Source organism: Colletes latitarsis, chromosome 10 (assembly GCF_051014445.1).
Source record: "Colletes latitarsis isolate SP2378_abdomen chromosome 10, iyColLati1, whole genome shotgun sequence".
NCBI classification, from domain to species: Eukaryota; Metazoa; Arthropoda; class Insecta; order Hymenoptera; family Colletidae; genus Colletes; species Colletes latitarsis.
This window is the reverse complement of record NC_135143.1, coordinates 17,662,036-17,678,988: the sequence shown is the minus strand read 5'-3', so window position 1 is coordinate 17,678,988 and position 16,953 is coordinate 17,662,036. Positions and strand designations below refer to the sequence as shown.

Below are 16,953 nucleotides of genomic sequence, written 5' to 3'. Positions count from 1 at the left end.
TGTATTCTGTATATATAAAAATTTCGTATTATTAAATACTACAATAAAACTCTTTTTAAGTTTCATGGAGCATTAAATGTAATGGAACAATTCAGAGTGGTGTCTAGAATAAAATGTTGAATATATAATTTATACAATATATTAAACAAACTATTTTAAATATACACTTCATTTCCCTCTAAAGACTCAACATTTCGAAGTTGGGCTTCGTTTGTGGTGATATAAACAATTACAATAAATTTAAACATAATTAATTAAAATAAAAAAAGAAAAGGAAAAAATTATTCGTAAATAAACGTTGTTCGTACACATTATACTGAAATTTATAGTTCTGAATAAAAACGATTGCATACTTTCAATTCTTTCGTTTCAGTATTATACTTAATGCTTAATTAATATATTATAAAACATAAAAAACTATAGATAAATTAATGCCACTAGCATATATATCCAGCAATGAAATATCACATATTAAAGAATAGTATTATTATGCTCTTTAGTTAGCCAATGTCGATAACAGAAACTATTAGTCAATTCGATTACGAACAAATACGTTTTGGCAGTTTATAAAAACAAAACATGTCCAAATATTGCCCCAAGTTTGTAAAATAAAAAATTTTCATACACATTAAATGTAACTTATTTGCACAAACTGATTCGCCAAGTGTAAAAAGGAAAAGGCGAGAGTCATATTCTGTACTAAACATTACAGACTCCCTATTTCGCGTCTACACAGATTCACGTGTATGCATAAAATTATGATTTTACGTACCTTAACGTATGTAGTTACTTCACATGATATTAATACACAGATACACGCGTTTTAACTACTAGTCCTTATTTCGCGCATATTTAACCCTTATGTAACCAACTAAAATGTCTATCGTCGTTGAACAACCAGACAATTTTGTACCTAACGAAATAATTTATAAACGACTGTTTTTCTTAAGTGCAAGTAGAAAATCTTACGAATTATTAGAGGCAAGATGAGTATTATTTCAAATGTTTCATACTATTAATCCCTATATTCTAGAAGTTCTAGAAGTTTAAGTAAAATTGTGAGTACTTTTTAATTTGTTATATTTTGAACGGCGATTTCTTTATCGTTTATTTATTTAGCAATCCACCCTGCGTATTTAATTTTGTATAATACCATCCATTACGACAAATTCGATTTACTAAATGGTTAAAACACGCCGATACAACAACCGTAGACAAATAACAAATGCTTATGTGTTACGTTAACACAAGAAAATATAATAACAGCGCGCGTTGAAATGTGTCAAACCTTAAATACATGTCTGTTAAATATTCATGAAATAAGGTGCACTACTGTCTTTACACGTGTTCTTTGGATCGTGTGACGATTTACGCAGGTACACGTGACACGTGTATACGGTGTATTTTAATACACGTACAGAATTGTAGGCTCCACTACACACTGCAGGAACATTAGCTTCAAAAGCACATCCTAAGTGAAAGAGATCAAAGTGCGTCGTTTCAGTCCACTCCATTCACAATTTACCGAAACTGAATTTACATCTCTTTGCTTTGAACAATGGTCATGATCACGGATGATTATCCACAGCGAAGAGGCGTAAATACGGCTTAAGATTACCATTCACTCACGAAAGTTCCTCCGTGTAATTTTGCTTCTCCGTTCGGAGGAAATTCAATTTTACAAAATTAGTTTTCCGCCGTTCGACGCTCGTATCTGCGCCACCTGTTCAGGAGTCAGGATGAGCTTGCTTCCGTTTGGCAGTGCTAAGGCATAATGGCTTCCAGTATCATTAACGACCACCACCAGCTGCGTATTCGGGCTTTGAACTGGCGGCGCAGGTTTCACAGGCGTTATCGAGATACCACCCTGGCTCATACGCTGTATTATTTGCTGTGGGATGGATCCCTTCGGTGTGGTCACTGTAATATCTGAAATAACGGTCGGCGCCTGTTTATTCTGTGCAGCGTTTCTACGAGGCGTCGTCTTCGTTTTCCCCATTTCGCTCGTAGAGCCTGGCTTTTGAGTGACGATCATTTCGATCTCGTCGTCGCTATCGCTAAGGACGATCAAAGAAGTTGTCTTGGTCTGGTTCTCCGATGATGTGTTCGTTTTTCTTGGTCTCGGTGCCCTGGCGGGGCTTCCGCGTTGCTGCGGCATGTTTCTCGGCAATCTGGCATTATTCGTTCGTGGGAAATTTCCTCTGATCGGCATGTTACTTCTTATAACTGCGCCGTTGGTAGGATGTGGATAATTGTGACGCGATATCGGGTACCTGTTTTGGCTAGGCCTGATCGATATGTCTGAATTGGAATGAGACGGCATGGGTGGATTTTGATGATAATTTGGATGATAAAACTGAGGATTCGCGGGTAAGAATTCGCGCTGCGGCTGCGCCGTTGCTACCATGTATGGCACGTAACCAGGATGATTGACAAATTGCTGGGGCGTTATCATTTGCGGTCCTTGCGGTTGCAACGAATGAGGGGGAACAACACCTGGTTGCGGATTCTGAATAATGTAATTTTGTCCTCCGTGTACATAATAACCTTGCTGCACCGGCGGCACGATACTCGAGACCATCGGTCCAGGCTGCATGATTGTATTGGGCGAAACGACGGTTGCAGTATTCGGTTGCATCACATAATAATTCATCGGATTAGGTTCGGTTTTAATCACCATGTAATTTGAGTTTAGGTTCGGAGCGTAACCATTATCAACCTGACACGGCGCGTAATCGTAAATTGGCCCCTCATCCTTGATATCCAGCTCCGAATGCACGCTCTCGAAGTTCTCAATATTGCTGATCGTTTCCGCGGAAGGCACTGTTTTTTTAGAATTATTCTCTACCACAGCAACGTGATTTTCTGCCACAGCCTCGTGTTTCTTTATTGTAGCTTCGTGATTTTTTGTTACGGCTTCCTGATTCTCTGGCACGGCCTCATGATTAACCTCGGCGGCATTAGCATCGGAAACTTTCGAATCGATAATGTTCTCTGATTTGCGTATTTGGATGTCTTTGACCGTAAGTTTATCTTTGTCATTTTTTATATTCGACGGGGTAGCCACTAACGATTCTGCTGCCTCTTGTAGCTCGTCAACTTTAATGCTTTGTAATTTGTGTTCGAATGATTTTAATCTTCTATTGGCAGCTGAAAGAATACAATAACCATTGCTCGTTGGCGGCATAAAATTGTTTGTTAGATTTATAGTACAGTCTCTGGGACTTGGTTGTGTGCTCTTGGTTAGGGATATAAAATAATGCCATAATCAACTGCATCATTTTTTTAATCGGAGTTCTATAATTTTGATTGTACTATTCGGTGCAGTTTTTTAATCTCAACAAATAAGTATTGAGGTACATTTAAGAGTTTTATCATTTCAATATTACAACTAGTTCGACATACTTACACGGACGTTTATTTTTCCTTTTGCGAGAGCTTGGTAGAATCCAATCTTGGTCTGAGTCCTCCTCTTCATTTGTTCGACCATCAGCGTATTTGACTTTCGCACTAAAGTAAGGAGTGGATGTACTGGCCTGTGTGCTGGGAGCCGCGTAGACTGCCTCAACGTTGGCCCATTCTTCCAGCTCGTTCTCTTCAATCTCGTCATCTGAATAAAATTGTTCTGTATAGGAAGAGACACCGCGCGCCCGCAATACTCTTCGTGTTTCTTGTCCTGTTTATAATAACAAAAATAAAGTACTTATCAATACCGATAAATCAAAGCAATGACGTTAATTATGTTTCTTTACCTTCGTCGTAGTTTGAACCTTCCTTTGTTTCTTCTTCGGCTCCTGTGCTTTCCTGGTTATTGTCCTCGCCTCTCTGCAATTCGCTTGATGTGTTCTCGCCCTGTCCGTCTTTGCACTCTTGGGGATCGTGTTTACTGTCCTCTGCGAGGCTGACACATTTCTCTGGACGTTCTTCGTTTTTGTTGGAGTTGTTTTGGACACCAGTTGGGGATAAGGTAGACTGCGGTAACGTTTGAAACGTTGCATCTCCGGAAGTTGGCAGTGGATAGCCCTGTGATCCAAGAACCCACCAATTAGAGCCGACACCCTCCCCAGATGAGTCCTGACACTCCACACTAAAAAAAATGTGGGTGAATAACCTCTTTATTGACCATAAATGATTTACAATAATTTTTAGAGGTTTCAGGCAAGGATGTACCTTTAATTTGGAAACATAGGGTATATTCGTGATATTACACTCAAAAATTATCATTAACTAGCAAAGAGAACCCTACAGCTGTCTCATTGAAGATTTCGATGATATGCGAAGAGATGGATCTAGAAGTCAAAGTATAGGCTTTTCCAACAAAAGCGATAGAACTTTCAAAGGGATGCAGTCTGATTTAAGATGGATAAGTGGTCATTTAAATGATATTGCATTTCATGTAGAATGTTATTGAATAAATATCAAATTAAAACAATTGTTCCCAGATTAAACTTAACATGATGGAATGAATGGTGTTGGTAGAATTTAATATTTCATGTAATATTATATTACGTGCTTGAATAAAAATAAAAATAAATATACCCTTCTTTTAAATTGGCCAATTCCCTTTGTAGCTTTGCCCTGGCTTTTTTAAACGAGTCACACAAAGCCGGCTCCATTTCCTTCAAAGAGGTGAGTAGATCTGACAATTTCTTGACCAGTTTCACTTCACACTGAGGTATAGGCTCAATCTGAAAAACAAGAAACACATGGTAATATTAAATATCAAAACGGTCTCTTTAATTTGCAATGACAAATAAACGTTTTGTAACTTCCTCAACTATTTATTAATTTTGATAAAGGGGTATTAAGGGTAAAGTTTTTCGGAAGTATTAAAGTAAACTTTAAAATATTATAACTCTTAAACTATTAGATTTAGGGCGTAAGTATCTTATACTTTATTGTAAAGATTAAGAAGGTGCAACAAATAGTATAATTAAAATTATAGAATAAAGGAATTACGTACGTCATCGTCAGTATCGGCGCTTGGATTGTTGCTTTTCTGTAAAAAAGTAGATATGAGGTCCCTCAATGAATCGACGCTGTCAGCTACAAGTTGAAATTTCGAAACACCGAGCTCCAATAGCATCCCATTAAAATCTTGCACTTCTTGCGTCCAACGGTGCGATTTTTCATTCTTTGCTTTTCGAAGGTTGTATCCGATTTCGCTATCATCGTCCATTGCTTCTCTTTGCAATATCCTTCTCAATTCGCTCAGAGAAAGATCCTGCTCGTCGTCGGATTCTGTTTCGTTGTCTAAACCGTCACTACTTTGACCTGGTTGCGATTCTTTCTTGTCCCTAGCAATCAGATTATTCCGTTTCTGATCTTTAACAAATCCTTTACTTTGTCTGGTAATTTTATATTCCGTCGTCTCCTCGATAAGACCAACATTATCTTCGGGCGTGCTGTGACCGGTTTTGGTTTCATTTAATTTTTCGTCGTCGGATTTCGACGTGGTTGATATTTGGTGCGTCTCTCTAACTGTGTGAAAATTACTGGAACTTTTGTCACCCAACTTTAAGCATTCGGCACTGATAATTTCGTTCAACTTCTCATCATCGGTCTTCGAAATGTTGGACAAATTATCAACAGATTCGCTTCTACCTGTACACAGATCCATCGTATCTAAATATTGTCTCATTGGGTTCGATTCTACTTTGATTTGTGAAGTATGCGTCGATGAAGCGTTAACATCGTCCGTACCTTTCTCTTCGCTAGTTTCAGACTTCAAATTACTCAGTATACCGCTAAGTATTTCTATATTACATTTTTCATTATTGCTATTATCTGAGAATCCCTTGAACATTTTTCCAGGTAACTTCGTGTCGGAAGTCGTTTCTAGTGAACTGGTTGTATCGCAACTACTCGAATTTACATTTTTACAGTGTGTTTCATTAGGCTCTGCGCTCATTTCCGAACATTTCGATAAACTTCTCGACCTTTTTCCATTAATGATATCTAAATTAATTTTTTTTTTATTTTTATTATCACTATTGTTATTATTGTTATTGTTATTATTATTATTACAGGTGCTTGTACTACTCAGATTTGTGTCTTTGTTTAAGGAGCTTGTAGCACTATCGCTAGTGCACTTGCAGTCGTTCGATTCCTTTTTGTCACATTTATTTAGTTTTTTTTTCGATTTTGAGGACAAACCATTGCTCCATCGTGTTCTTCTTTTTTTGTATTTAGCTTTTTTCCTCATTGAATTAGTTTGCTTTAGTATTTTGTTTTCCGTGTCTGTTTTTAACTTTGGCTTGATGGGCTAAAATAATAATCCGTTCAATGAAAAAGTATATAACACGGCGGATGAGATCGAGCAATTTATAATTAGCGTCTAATACCTTCACGGAGGATAGAATTTTATTATCAAGACAATGCCTATAGACTCGCAGATCACTTTTAAGAAATTGTGGGAAATAAATGTATCTTGCCCCATAGCGATCGGTCCCTAAGACTGTTTCAAATTGGTCTTCCCATGGTTGCTTAGCTATTTCTTCGTGTACAGTTTTCCTAGTGTGCTAAAAAATTTGATCTCTTACAGACAGGCGTTTAATGCATTCGACTATTTCCATTAAAAAAAAGCTGGGTACGCGATAAATATTTTTTATTTAAAGCTTAATATAATTCGTTTTATCGTACCATGACCGTATCACAGATTGTTTTTAGAAGCCAGACTTTTTGTTTAAAACTCAACTCTTCGAAATCTTTGCCATTCAAAAGAGGAGCATCGGGGAAAACATTCCAGAATTCTGGTTCGACGCCAATGGTTTCTAAAACCTAAAACTCTTTGATCACATTTCTTGTCACTCCGATGCATAATGGAGATCTAAGCATAAAAACTCTATTCTGCGAAGTCATTTGTTGCACAGCAGATGCGTTGTTTCGATTAACGACGTAACAATGGTAAACACTTACTTTCACCGCGTCTCGATGTTTCCCCTCATAAATTTTGAACCAACTTTTTATTTTGTAGGCTAAAATGTTTGTCCAGAACTCGTACGGCATAGGTGGTATTTTCCTCAACTTTGCTTTGGTGATGGGAGAACTGAAGTTAACAAATGTACGATTCTTTATTACAAAATGTGACTTGTTGTAAAATTATTATTTCACTTTAAACATTCGACTGGATTACATATCATCACTTTACCTTAACAAAGAAGTCATGATGTTTGCCAATTGCTTTGAAGCTCTTGGTATTAAAAGCATACGTTCCATTTCATACATGGATAAATGAGGTATATTTAAAGTTTCTTTTGTCAGATGAAGAAAATGAAATATTTGTGGAAGCTGCAACATACACGATCGTATAAAACGTTAAATAAGTGAAGTTAAATCTTATAACAATTGCTACCTATACCTCGACTTTTTGCACTTTTTTATTATTTTTTTTATTTCTGTTTTATACTAAGAATTTGTATTGTTTTTCTTTTCGTGTTTGTATTCTCTCTATGTATACATATACATATGTATACTTTGCGCAACAAAGACATCAAATAAATAAAGAAGTGTTATGCAAAGTTCAGGAATAGGATTAATGGTTGAACTATGTACCTCCCACATAGATTCCATTTCATGTCTTGTTTTGCCTAGGAAAATATTCTCCTGCTCCCAGTCGGCCATCGACTGTTCCTCCCCCTCTAACTTCCGTTTTTTATTTTTCTGCGACATTCTGCAATTGAAATTTGTACAAATTTCAATTAATCCAAAAATTGCAAAAAAAAAAAGAAAGAATATTCAATAGTGAATTGTTTATATGAAGTTGGTCCATAAGTTTTTTCGTTTCTTTTAGTATTGTCTACACACAACTTTTTTCATCGACTAAATTTAATTTATAATAATATTGGAATACGATCGGGGGAATAGGTTAAAATAATTCAAACACAAGTGGTGAATGTATCATTAATTAGAAGGAATACAGTTTAAAAAAAATTTGTTTTCCTTTTGCAGCGTACAATCATTGTTATCTCCTACGACGCTATTAACATAAAATAAACAAAGATGACCTAGTAGAAGCTTTCCGCTGCCATTGCAGCTTTACTGGCCGCGTGTCTTTCAATTCTATCTTGTAAATTAGATCTAGTTCAGCATTTAATAAGTTTTATTAAACTTTCTGCTTATTGTATGTGTCTGTTCTCGCGTCCTTAAGTCCTGAAGTTAATATTCGTTTCAAGACTCGATAAGGCGAGCAAAAAGGTTTTTAACAATAATTGCTTATTCCATGCATATTTCTACTCCACAATTAACAATGGAACGACGCCCATTGTGTCGATAATTATTGCATACATTTTTTAACATGTTATGGACGTGGTATTAGATATTTTTGTTTAGATTATTTTTTTTTTTTTTAATTGTAGCGTAATAAAAAGAAATATTTAATAGTTCGCTAGAGGATGGTTAAAAAAAAAACCCAAAAATATGCGTTTTACGATAGAATATCTCCTTAATTAGACGCGGTCACGAAACGTTTCTGTTGAACGGGCGTGAAGAATAGTTAACATTTTCACTAGGCGGTTCGCGGCTGTAATTGTCGCGTAATGAGAAACGATCGTCGACGTGCTCGTAACTTCTTTTCTTATCTCGTTGGAAAATCGTGAAAGCCCGGTTGTACACAGAATTGACAATTTAAACGATGTTTACTCTCGACCTTGCACTCTTCTTTCCTTACAAGGCTTCCGTTTTCGAGGAACGCGTAATACAATGACTGGCCCCTTCTAATGTAATTTTATCTTCATTATTATTAAATAATTTAAATGTTGGTTGAAAGTGGTGGGAATTGCAGCTCTATGACAACGAGACCTTTAAATGACCTTGACTACTTTGGGTACTCAATATCGTTTGAAGATTATGTTGTTACATATCATTGTATTTGTCTTGGCATCGATTATAACGCAGCTAAAATGGACAGAACATCGACGTTTAACAATTAATAATCAAGGTAGATATACGCGATTGTCCTCGCTACTAAAACAATAAACAAACTTTCTGTTTTTGATCGTGATTATTATTCACACTCGTTCAATGAAAATTTTTAAAAAGAGCAAATGGTCACATGTACGTGTCTCGATCTTTTTGACCGAAAGACTCCTACGAGCATAAACGATACAAAACAGTCGTCTGTAATTATCTGTGTCATCGCGTAGGCGCGCATGCACATGGAGTAAAGACAACAAGACACGTTGGCACGCGAGGATCCTGTGGACGTTAAAAGGATGTCCATGGTACCGTTTACCCCCAGTCGATTGACAGACATCGTTCACTGATGGCTTAAAAGGGACCGACATACTTTTCCCGGTCACCCTAATTGCGTGAAAATATTTTCTGACTAAACGTGGGATCAGTTCTTCCTAATCCTGGACCTTCGAAACGAAACATTCTGTGTTCGTAAATTTCACTTCAAATAGGATCTACATTGTTACTTCTTTGAAATAGATATATTTTTCCATCGACTGCTTTCCTATTTTTCAGTGGCAGAGCCTCCCACGAGATCCGAAGATCCCTTGAGACATTCTGAACCTTAAAAAGTAAAATTGGGATATTTGCATTTCAATTGTAGAGTGTTAGGATCATCGTACGGTGAATTAAGAATTTCAGATCGAGAACTGAGAAGCGATAGGTCCGTCGTCGAACCGTTCGAACAAAACTCGGATCGCGAATTCGTTTTAGGAATCTGAACAACGATAAGGTCCGCGACATCGATGCAATGCCGATCAAACTCTACTATCGAGATTCTTATAAGACGACCGACAAGGCCACGCTGAATTATTTGAGAAATCACGATCTCAATATACCCTATTCCATCAACACTGTTCACTTGCAGAACCCGTACAAGTCGCCTCAGCGACTGGAGGGATACGCCACGCGGGAGAACTATAAAGTACGACCAACGTCTGTGAAGGTGATTTCGCCGATAATTTATTTATTAAGGCAGTATTCTCATAGTTTGGGGGACTATTTGTTTCTTCTCAAAGTTCAGAGGTTTAAAAGTATGCCTAATAGTAGATTTTGTTGTCTAATACTTTATTGCGAGCCTAATATAAAGTAGCCTATTTTCTAAGTTTGAAAACTTTTTACACGGATACGGTATTTTATTGAAACATGTCCGGCCGTTTTCAAGTTATGGCGGAACAAATATTTAGAGACTTTATTTAACGATTAAATGAAATGCGCCCGAGCTCGAAACAATTTTACGTGTAATTAGTATAACTTTAAGAGAAATAAACACTTTTCAAGATCATGTATCGGTCGAGGGACACGGCATTAAGATCGAGATTCAATAAAAATATAATATCGAAGAGAGACAGTGCTACAGCACAACATTCTGATCACAATAATGATAAGACTATAAGGTAATTCGCTACGAATGTTCCGATAGAAAATTTCTAAAACAAATAGCAAAGTCACGCTAATTGGTACTGACGATTAAAAATGTCTTAACATTAGGAAACACGAAAGTGCGCAGCAGTGCTTAAAAAATTCAGATATAAAAAATGTCCTCAAGCAATATTGCACGAACAGTTCACTTCATGGCTTACGTTACGTAGGTGACTCGAGCCTGACGATCGTCGAAAGGTATTTATTTATATAATATTTTCCTCGTAGCGTGGATACTTTAAATAATAATCGATTCCGTAACGCTTTTGACTTTTAATATTTTTTTCTCCAGAGTCTTCTGGATAATATCGTTCACACTAGCCGTGTTAACCGCAAGTTATTACATTTGGTTTCTGTATCGGAAGTGGGTCTCGACGCCTATCATAATCTCCTTGAGTCCCGAATCGGTGTCTTTAAATGAATTTCCGTTTCCCTCGGTCACCCTTTGCAACATGAACAACGTGAAGAACAGCGAAGCAGTACGCATAAACGCTGGGTGAGCAATTCATAAAACAACAATACACTAACAGAGCTTGAAAAGGTTCCGAAAATTATTGTTTCAAGAACAAAGATCTATATTATAACAGTTTTCAAGCCCTGTTTACAATAAGGTAATTAACAATCGATTAACGGTAAACAAAAAGACGACAAAAAACCACGATTAAAACGAGCATTTTAACACCAGGAAGGATATGCGTGAAAAGCTGTTACTGGAAGACAGATGCAACTTTGAAACAAACGTAACAGCCTTTAATCTTGACGAGAACGCGATATCATGGCACAGCATACTGCATTTTATGATCAATGTACGTAATATATTACGATACACTTTGTGCCGTATGGGCTTATCTTGATCATCGAATGTACTGCCTTGTTTGCTCTCTGTTACGTACATAAAGTATCCCGTATACATCTTAACGCGGTTTTTTTATGTTATGATAAGCAAGATCTGTATCGTTATCTTGCAAGAGAGCCGCCCTAGCATTTCTGTTTCCACGTATTAAATTGCACACTTTCTTGTTACACACATCACTTTGAAATTAAATTAATATTTTTGTACGATACAACGAATTAACTAGGTTTATTCCAATGAAATAACACAGGTTTCGCAATCCTGCTCAGAGATGTTGCATTTGTGCCAGTGGCATGGAAATGTAACCGACTGCGAGAAGATTTTCAATCCCACCATGACTGATGAGGGAATATGTTGTAACTTCAATTCTGTCCATCGAAAATACTTGCTTTACAATCCGTGAGTAATTTCTTACGAAAATTGGCAAAAATAGTATACCCACAGAACAACAGACAATTTGAAACGGTATACTCGAGATAGAAAATATAGGTTGCTCAACTTAAGTTGCTTAATGTGGCTCTATACAATGTAAAACAGAAAGTGTCTATGCCCTTCAAATATAACGGGAGTGTAGAACAAGGAGAGAAGAGATGGAGCTGGCGCTTAGCCAGACAATACGATGAGGACAGTTGTTCAAGTGTCCTTGAGCAGCCACTATTTTCTGCCTCGATGGACAAGAGAATTTTGTCGACAAAAGCCGAATCGTAAACGTCAAGAATGGAACTGATCTTCCAAATTTATATATATTTTTTGTGCCATTTTCAATATTTAATTCTGTACGCGATCAAGCTGAAACCAACAATCATTTTCAGACATTAAAATTATGGATAAAGAATCTACGAACGAATTGGATGCTCAATTAATAATAAACAAAAATTGTTCAACGAAGGGACAAACCGCTTACAAATTCAGAATCAGAAATCCATTAACTTGCTTTTGACAGAAATAACTTTTAACTTTATCTTCGCATTTATCCTGGTTAAATTCCAGACGAGATTGGCCAGACCTCAACATCACGTTCCCATACAATAGCATCGATTGGAACCCTGAAACTGGCTACGATGAAAATGTGGCCGCTGATTCTATACCATGGAGACCGTATGGCGCTGGACAATTCTACGGTTTGACTTTGGTCCTCGACGCAGACATTCCAGAATATTATTGTTCATCCACGGCTAGCGTGGGTTTCAAGGTATAATTGCTTTCATAAGTTTAATTTTCTATTGTATAATATGCTCCATGGAGAATGAAGGGAAAAAAAAGAGAATAGAGAATAGAAAAAAGAATACAAAAAAGACAAAATGCCATGTTGGAATACATCACACTCTAGTACTGGCATATTTTCAATTGTCACTAGTGAATTTTTTTCTAAAATATCCTTATACGTATACTGGTTCACCGTACCTTCTATTCGATGTACTGAACCTACACCATACGCAGTAATACAACCCACTACTGTAAGTAAACCATCACCACATTTCATTGTTTGCTTCAAATATTAAATTTGTTTTAAAAAGCCGAAAGATAGTAGATAATACTAAGTATTTTGTTTCTTTTGTATTCTACATGCAAATATTGAATAAAAAATTATTTTTGTTAAAATGTATACAGGGTGTTCGGCCAATTTTTTTCTCGAAACTGAGTAGGATTTCGGGGGTATGTCCATTGATCAAAAATGATTCTAATAGACCCCCGCAACCGAAAATAATTTTTCCAGAACGATTTGAAATTTTTGAATTTAATTGTTAATAACTTTTTAACGAAGCCTCTATCAACAAATTGATATTCTTGATTTTCGTCTTATTTTGGCCTCAAGAATCTCCCATTAAAATTTTTCCTAGGGTTGGCCTAACACCCTGTATGTGTTCAGTTTTGCTCCTCACTGTATAATAGATGTAAACACGAAAGGATCAAGATATTACGCAATTTTGCGACACAATGGAAGTGTTTTCACAGATGCTGCTTCACAATCCGGTGGAGACCCCTAAAATAGCTGAATTTGCGTTCACTGTGACGCCGGGTGAGGAGACTAGAGTAATCGTAGCACCCCGGTTATCGACCGCCAGCAAGTCGATAATATCCGTTCCCCAGAGGAAGAGGAAGTGTTTCTTCACGTCAGAGAGAAAATTACGATATTACAGGACCTACACACAAAGGAACTGCGTTTTGGAATGCGAGGCGAACTTCACCCAAAAGATTTGCCACTGCGTCCAATACTACATGCCCAGTAATTTTCAACGTCAGAAACAACCGTATCAAATCTGTCCCCAAAATACCGAAAATCGACTTTAAAATGCAATAATTAGAAGTAGACATTTTTTTTTAACCCTTTATCAAATCAGATTACATTTTGCCCAACTCTGTCTAAAACTAATACTGTCTACCTTGGAAATTACTGTTAGATATAAAGCTATAAATAAACGAAGCGAACATATTTTTTTACCCCTGGATAATCGAAGTTTTCGATAGAATTTAGTTCTTGGACGTTTTTTACGTAACGGTTATTTATTTTGAATGCGGCGCGCGAAGACTACGATCTTAATAGTACAGCAATATTTACTATTCGATCGCAGAGTCTTCAAACACGCCGATCTGCGAGAAGAAAGATGATGCATGCGCGACGGATGCACGAAGAGCAATGGAACTAAAACTTTACGATGACGACAGCGGCATAACTTCCATAAACGTTTCTGAAACGTGAGTCACACGCTTCATCCTCTGAGAAGCGAAACTCAATGTACATATTCTGAACAATTTACGATCATGGCTTGATAGTAATTATACGGTAATCGTGATCGTAAATCATTAATTAATGTTCATGTCTTAAAGTTGAAAGTTGAAAATCTTATTACATTACAGACCCAGCTGCAACTGTTACCCCGGATGCTTCGAGATCAATTACAACGTTGAGATTTCGCAGAGCAAATTAGTTCCAAACTTTAATATCGCAGGAAACTACATAAAGAAGAGCAAAAAATATTTCACGTAATATTGTTTTTCGTACATACGGAGTTCATTTTTTAAATTAGAGAAGAATAGAAAGTTTAATAATCATTGGATTAATAGCTTGCACGTTAAAAACAAAAATGAAGCGTGTATTAGTAATTGAATTGTTATTTATCTTTTAATATAAAATATTTGCCTTCCTAATTGTCCTTTAGCAACCCTGAATGGCCTTAAACTGTAGGTCAAATTGAAGACCCTGAAATATCTGGTGCTTCGATCTGAAACTAAAACATCACAATACTATTTTTCCATGAAAATAAACTTGTTATACAAATGATTAGTTTTAAGTGGCTCACCTAATATACATTGAGAATGTTAAGTAGAAATCTAATTACACTTGAAATTCTGTTTGTTCAATAGCGAAAATATGGCGGTGGTTCATTTGTTTTTTGTCGACTCTCAGTTCACAAAATACGTGAAGAACGAACTATTTGGATTCACGGAATTTCTCTGTAAGTACGTCAAAGGAGCTCCTATTTGAATATTAAATGTACTTAGCTCGAGTTTGGGTACTATTTCAGTAATTTGATTGGTCTTTGTATTTTTTACGGGTACGTTTTCAGACACCCAATACAACTATCCTCGAAGCATAAAGTATTATCTGCTCAAGGCCACCGAATACGTACACATGTACAGCAGTGCCCACGTAAGTGACCAAGCTCGGAACCGGCCTCGGTCAATTATGTGGGCATGGTTAGTTCTCAGAATTCAACGGAGATAAGGAAAGAGGATAAGTGCGAGTGAGATACAATAGCAGGTACCCGAAATCATATACAATGTGTCGATAACGACCGGCGTCAAGTTACATTCGACACGCTCGATGTTCCAAGCCGCTTGGCTTCTAAGAATTGGTGGGGATAACTCTGGTCACTTATGTGGGCACTACTGTTACTAGCCCCTTATTACAGCTATTTCTTATGTCTATTTTTTCAGAGCTTTTCCAAGCCCTGATCTTGAACGATCAAGATTTTCGTACCTCGATAATTATCGTTATATTCGCGAAACAACGAAATTATTTTCCAAAATAACGCGACTAGCGTTTAGAAACTTCTAACACCTTCAACTGGAAGAACCCGCGTCACGATAGTTTCGAAGATCTGACAGTGCAATTTTGTTATGTGCAGCAAGTACGGGTGGCTTACTGGGACTCTTCATGGGCTTTAGTTTTCTGTCACTGGTGGAAATTGTCTACTTCCTACTACTGCGGATCTGCTATCGCATATACAAGAATAATCAAATTCCGCGTAACACTGTTCAAGTGCACCCGTTAGATCAGAGTCAAAACGTAGTTTACCCATTTGTACAGTAATTAAAAGTAAGATATTCGTTGATATACGTAATTGTGTACTGTATCGATATTTATGTCCAGTACTGCAAGCAATATGTAAGTAGTCATTAAGTCTATGAAATAATACATGAAATATACGATACACTATATAGTTATTTAATTTAGACAATAAAAAATTATTTACCTCTTGCAACATATCGTAGCCGTAAAATGGCAATATGTATTTTGTGTAAAGTTGTCTCGACCAAATACACTCAGATGTATACAAACACAACAATTTTTATAAACCTTTCAAAATTCGTTTAAACGCCCAAATTTAAATAAAATCCAAAATGTCATTACAAAAGATGTTTCTTTTCTCGTGGAACAACTTTATAAAATATAAATAACATTTCCATCCTTCTATCCATAACTTTCTATTTCGTGTTTTGTCAAGTTAACCTAAAAGGTCACTGGGATAAACTAAAATAATATTCTATCTTACAAATGTATTAACTATTTGATTCAAGTAAAAAATACTGCGTATTTGATTTTCGCGTGTTTAGTTTTCGATCAACCGAAAATCATTGTACCGGTTTATTCGATTTATCAGGGACAAACTTAAAATTATTTTATTAATATTTCGCTATATAATTCCGATACAAAATTATGAGTCGTTAGATAATTTGGATGTGTTCTAAATAATTACAATCTGTCATTGTGATACTCTAATCTAGCACCTTAACGAACAAAAAAGAAATGAAATTCATACATAAAGCTGATCGAATCAATTTAGTTGTCACTCTTCTAAATTCCGTACACCCGATTCTCCAAAACATAGTATGCTATCGCAAAAGAAATGTTATCTTTTTAATTGGCTTACCTTAGCGTGAAATTCCTGGCCAAAATTTAACCGTAGTCAGGTAACATCCTTACAAGCGTTTGCACGTGATGTCGATTCGCGACGGAAATTTGGAAACCGTTAAAATCCAAAAAACTTTACGTATCCAGGAACTAAACACAGTTTAATATTCTCCACGACGCCATATTCGTTCCTCCATGGAACGGGTGCGATTACATTCACTCACCGCCGCGTAATACCGTTGGTTAGAGTCACGGCGTTCATCGAACTGTTTGTGCATGCGTACCATCGTCCGCGAATTTTCAAAATCTTCTTACTTATTTTGTAACGAACATCGAGGTTCTTCGATCGAACTTTTATTCTGTAAATATGTAATTTTACTATAATGAATTTTCTTGGAAACAAATTTAAACATTAAAAATAAACATAAGTAGAAATATAACTAATTTGGACGGAAAAAATAACAGATGCAATATCGACCTACAAAAATGACTATTTCAATGATTTAAACATAACAAAATCGTAGTTGCTATTGTAACTATTAAAATTAGATAGAATATTTGCTGTCACAATTTTAGGCGTCCCAATCCC

At 36.4% G+C, this 16,953-nt stretch overlaps 2 protein-coding genes across 2 annotated transcripts; one reads left to right on the top strand and one right to left on the bottom strand.

Moving 5' to 3' along the window:
• Positions 1–123: 123 nt before the first annotated feature.
• On the bottom strand, positions 124–16,573 carry LOC143346276 (uncharacterized). Its single transcript, XM_076774228.1, has 11 exons — positions 16,384–16,573; positions 7,555–7,672; positions 7,151–7,290; positions 6,919–7,048; positions 6,643–6,780; positions 6,345–6,521; positions 4,964–6,265; positions 4,540–4,688; positions 3,753–4,087; positions 3,410–3,676; positions 124–3,150 (listed from the first exon to the last, which is right to left on the bottom strand). Exons 2-11 carry the CDS (start codon positions 7,669–7,671, stop codon positions 1,679–1,681), a joined length of 4,227 nt encoding a protein of 1,408 aa, XP_076630343.1. The 5' UTR covers position 7,672; positions 16,384–16,573; the 3' UTR covers positions 124–1,678.
• LOC143346283 (pickpocket protein 28) lies at positions 10,626–15,593 on the top strand. Its single transcript, XM_076774243.1, has 9 exons — positions 10,626–10,870; positions 11,060–11,180; positions 11,478–11,626; positions 12,218–12,419; positions 13,184–13,454; positions 13,801–13,924; positions 14,087–14,212; positions 14,594–14,685; positions 15,358–15,593. The coding sequence occupies exons 1-9, from the start codon at positions 10,827–10,829 to the stop codon at positions 15,540–15,542; spliced, it is 1,314 nt and encodes a 437-aa protein (XP_076630358.1). The 5' UTR covers positions 10,626–10,826; the 3' UTR covers positions 15,543–15,593.
• Positions 16,574–16,953: the final 380 nt, after the last annotated feature.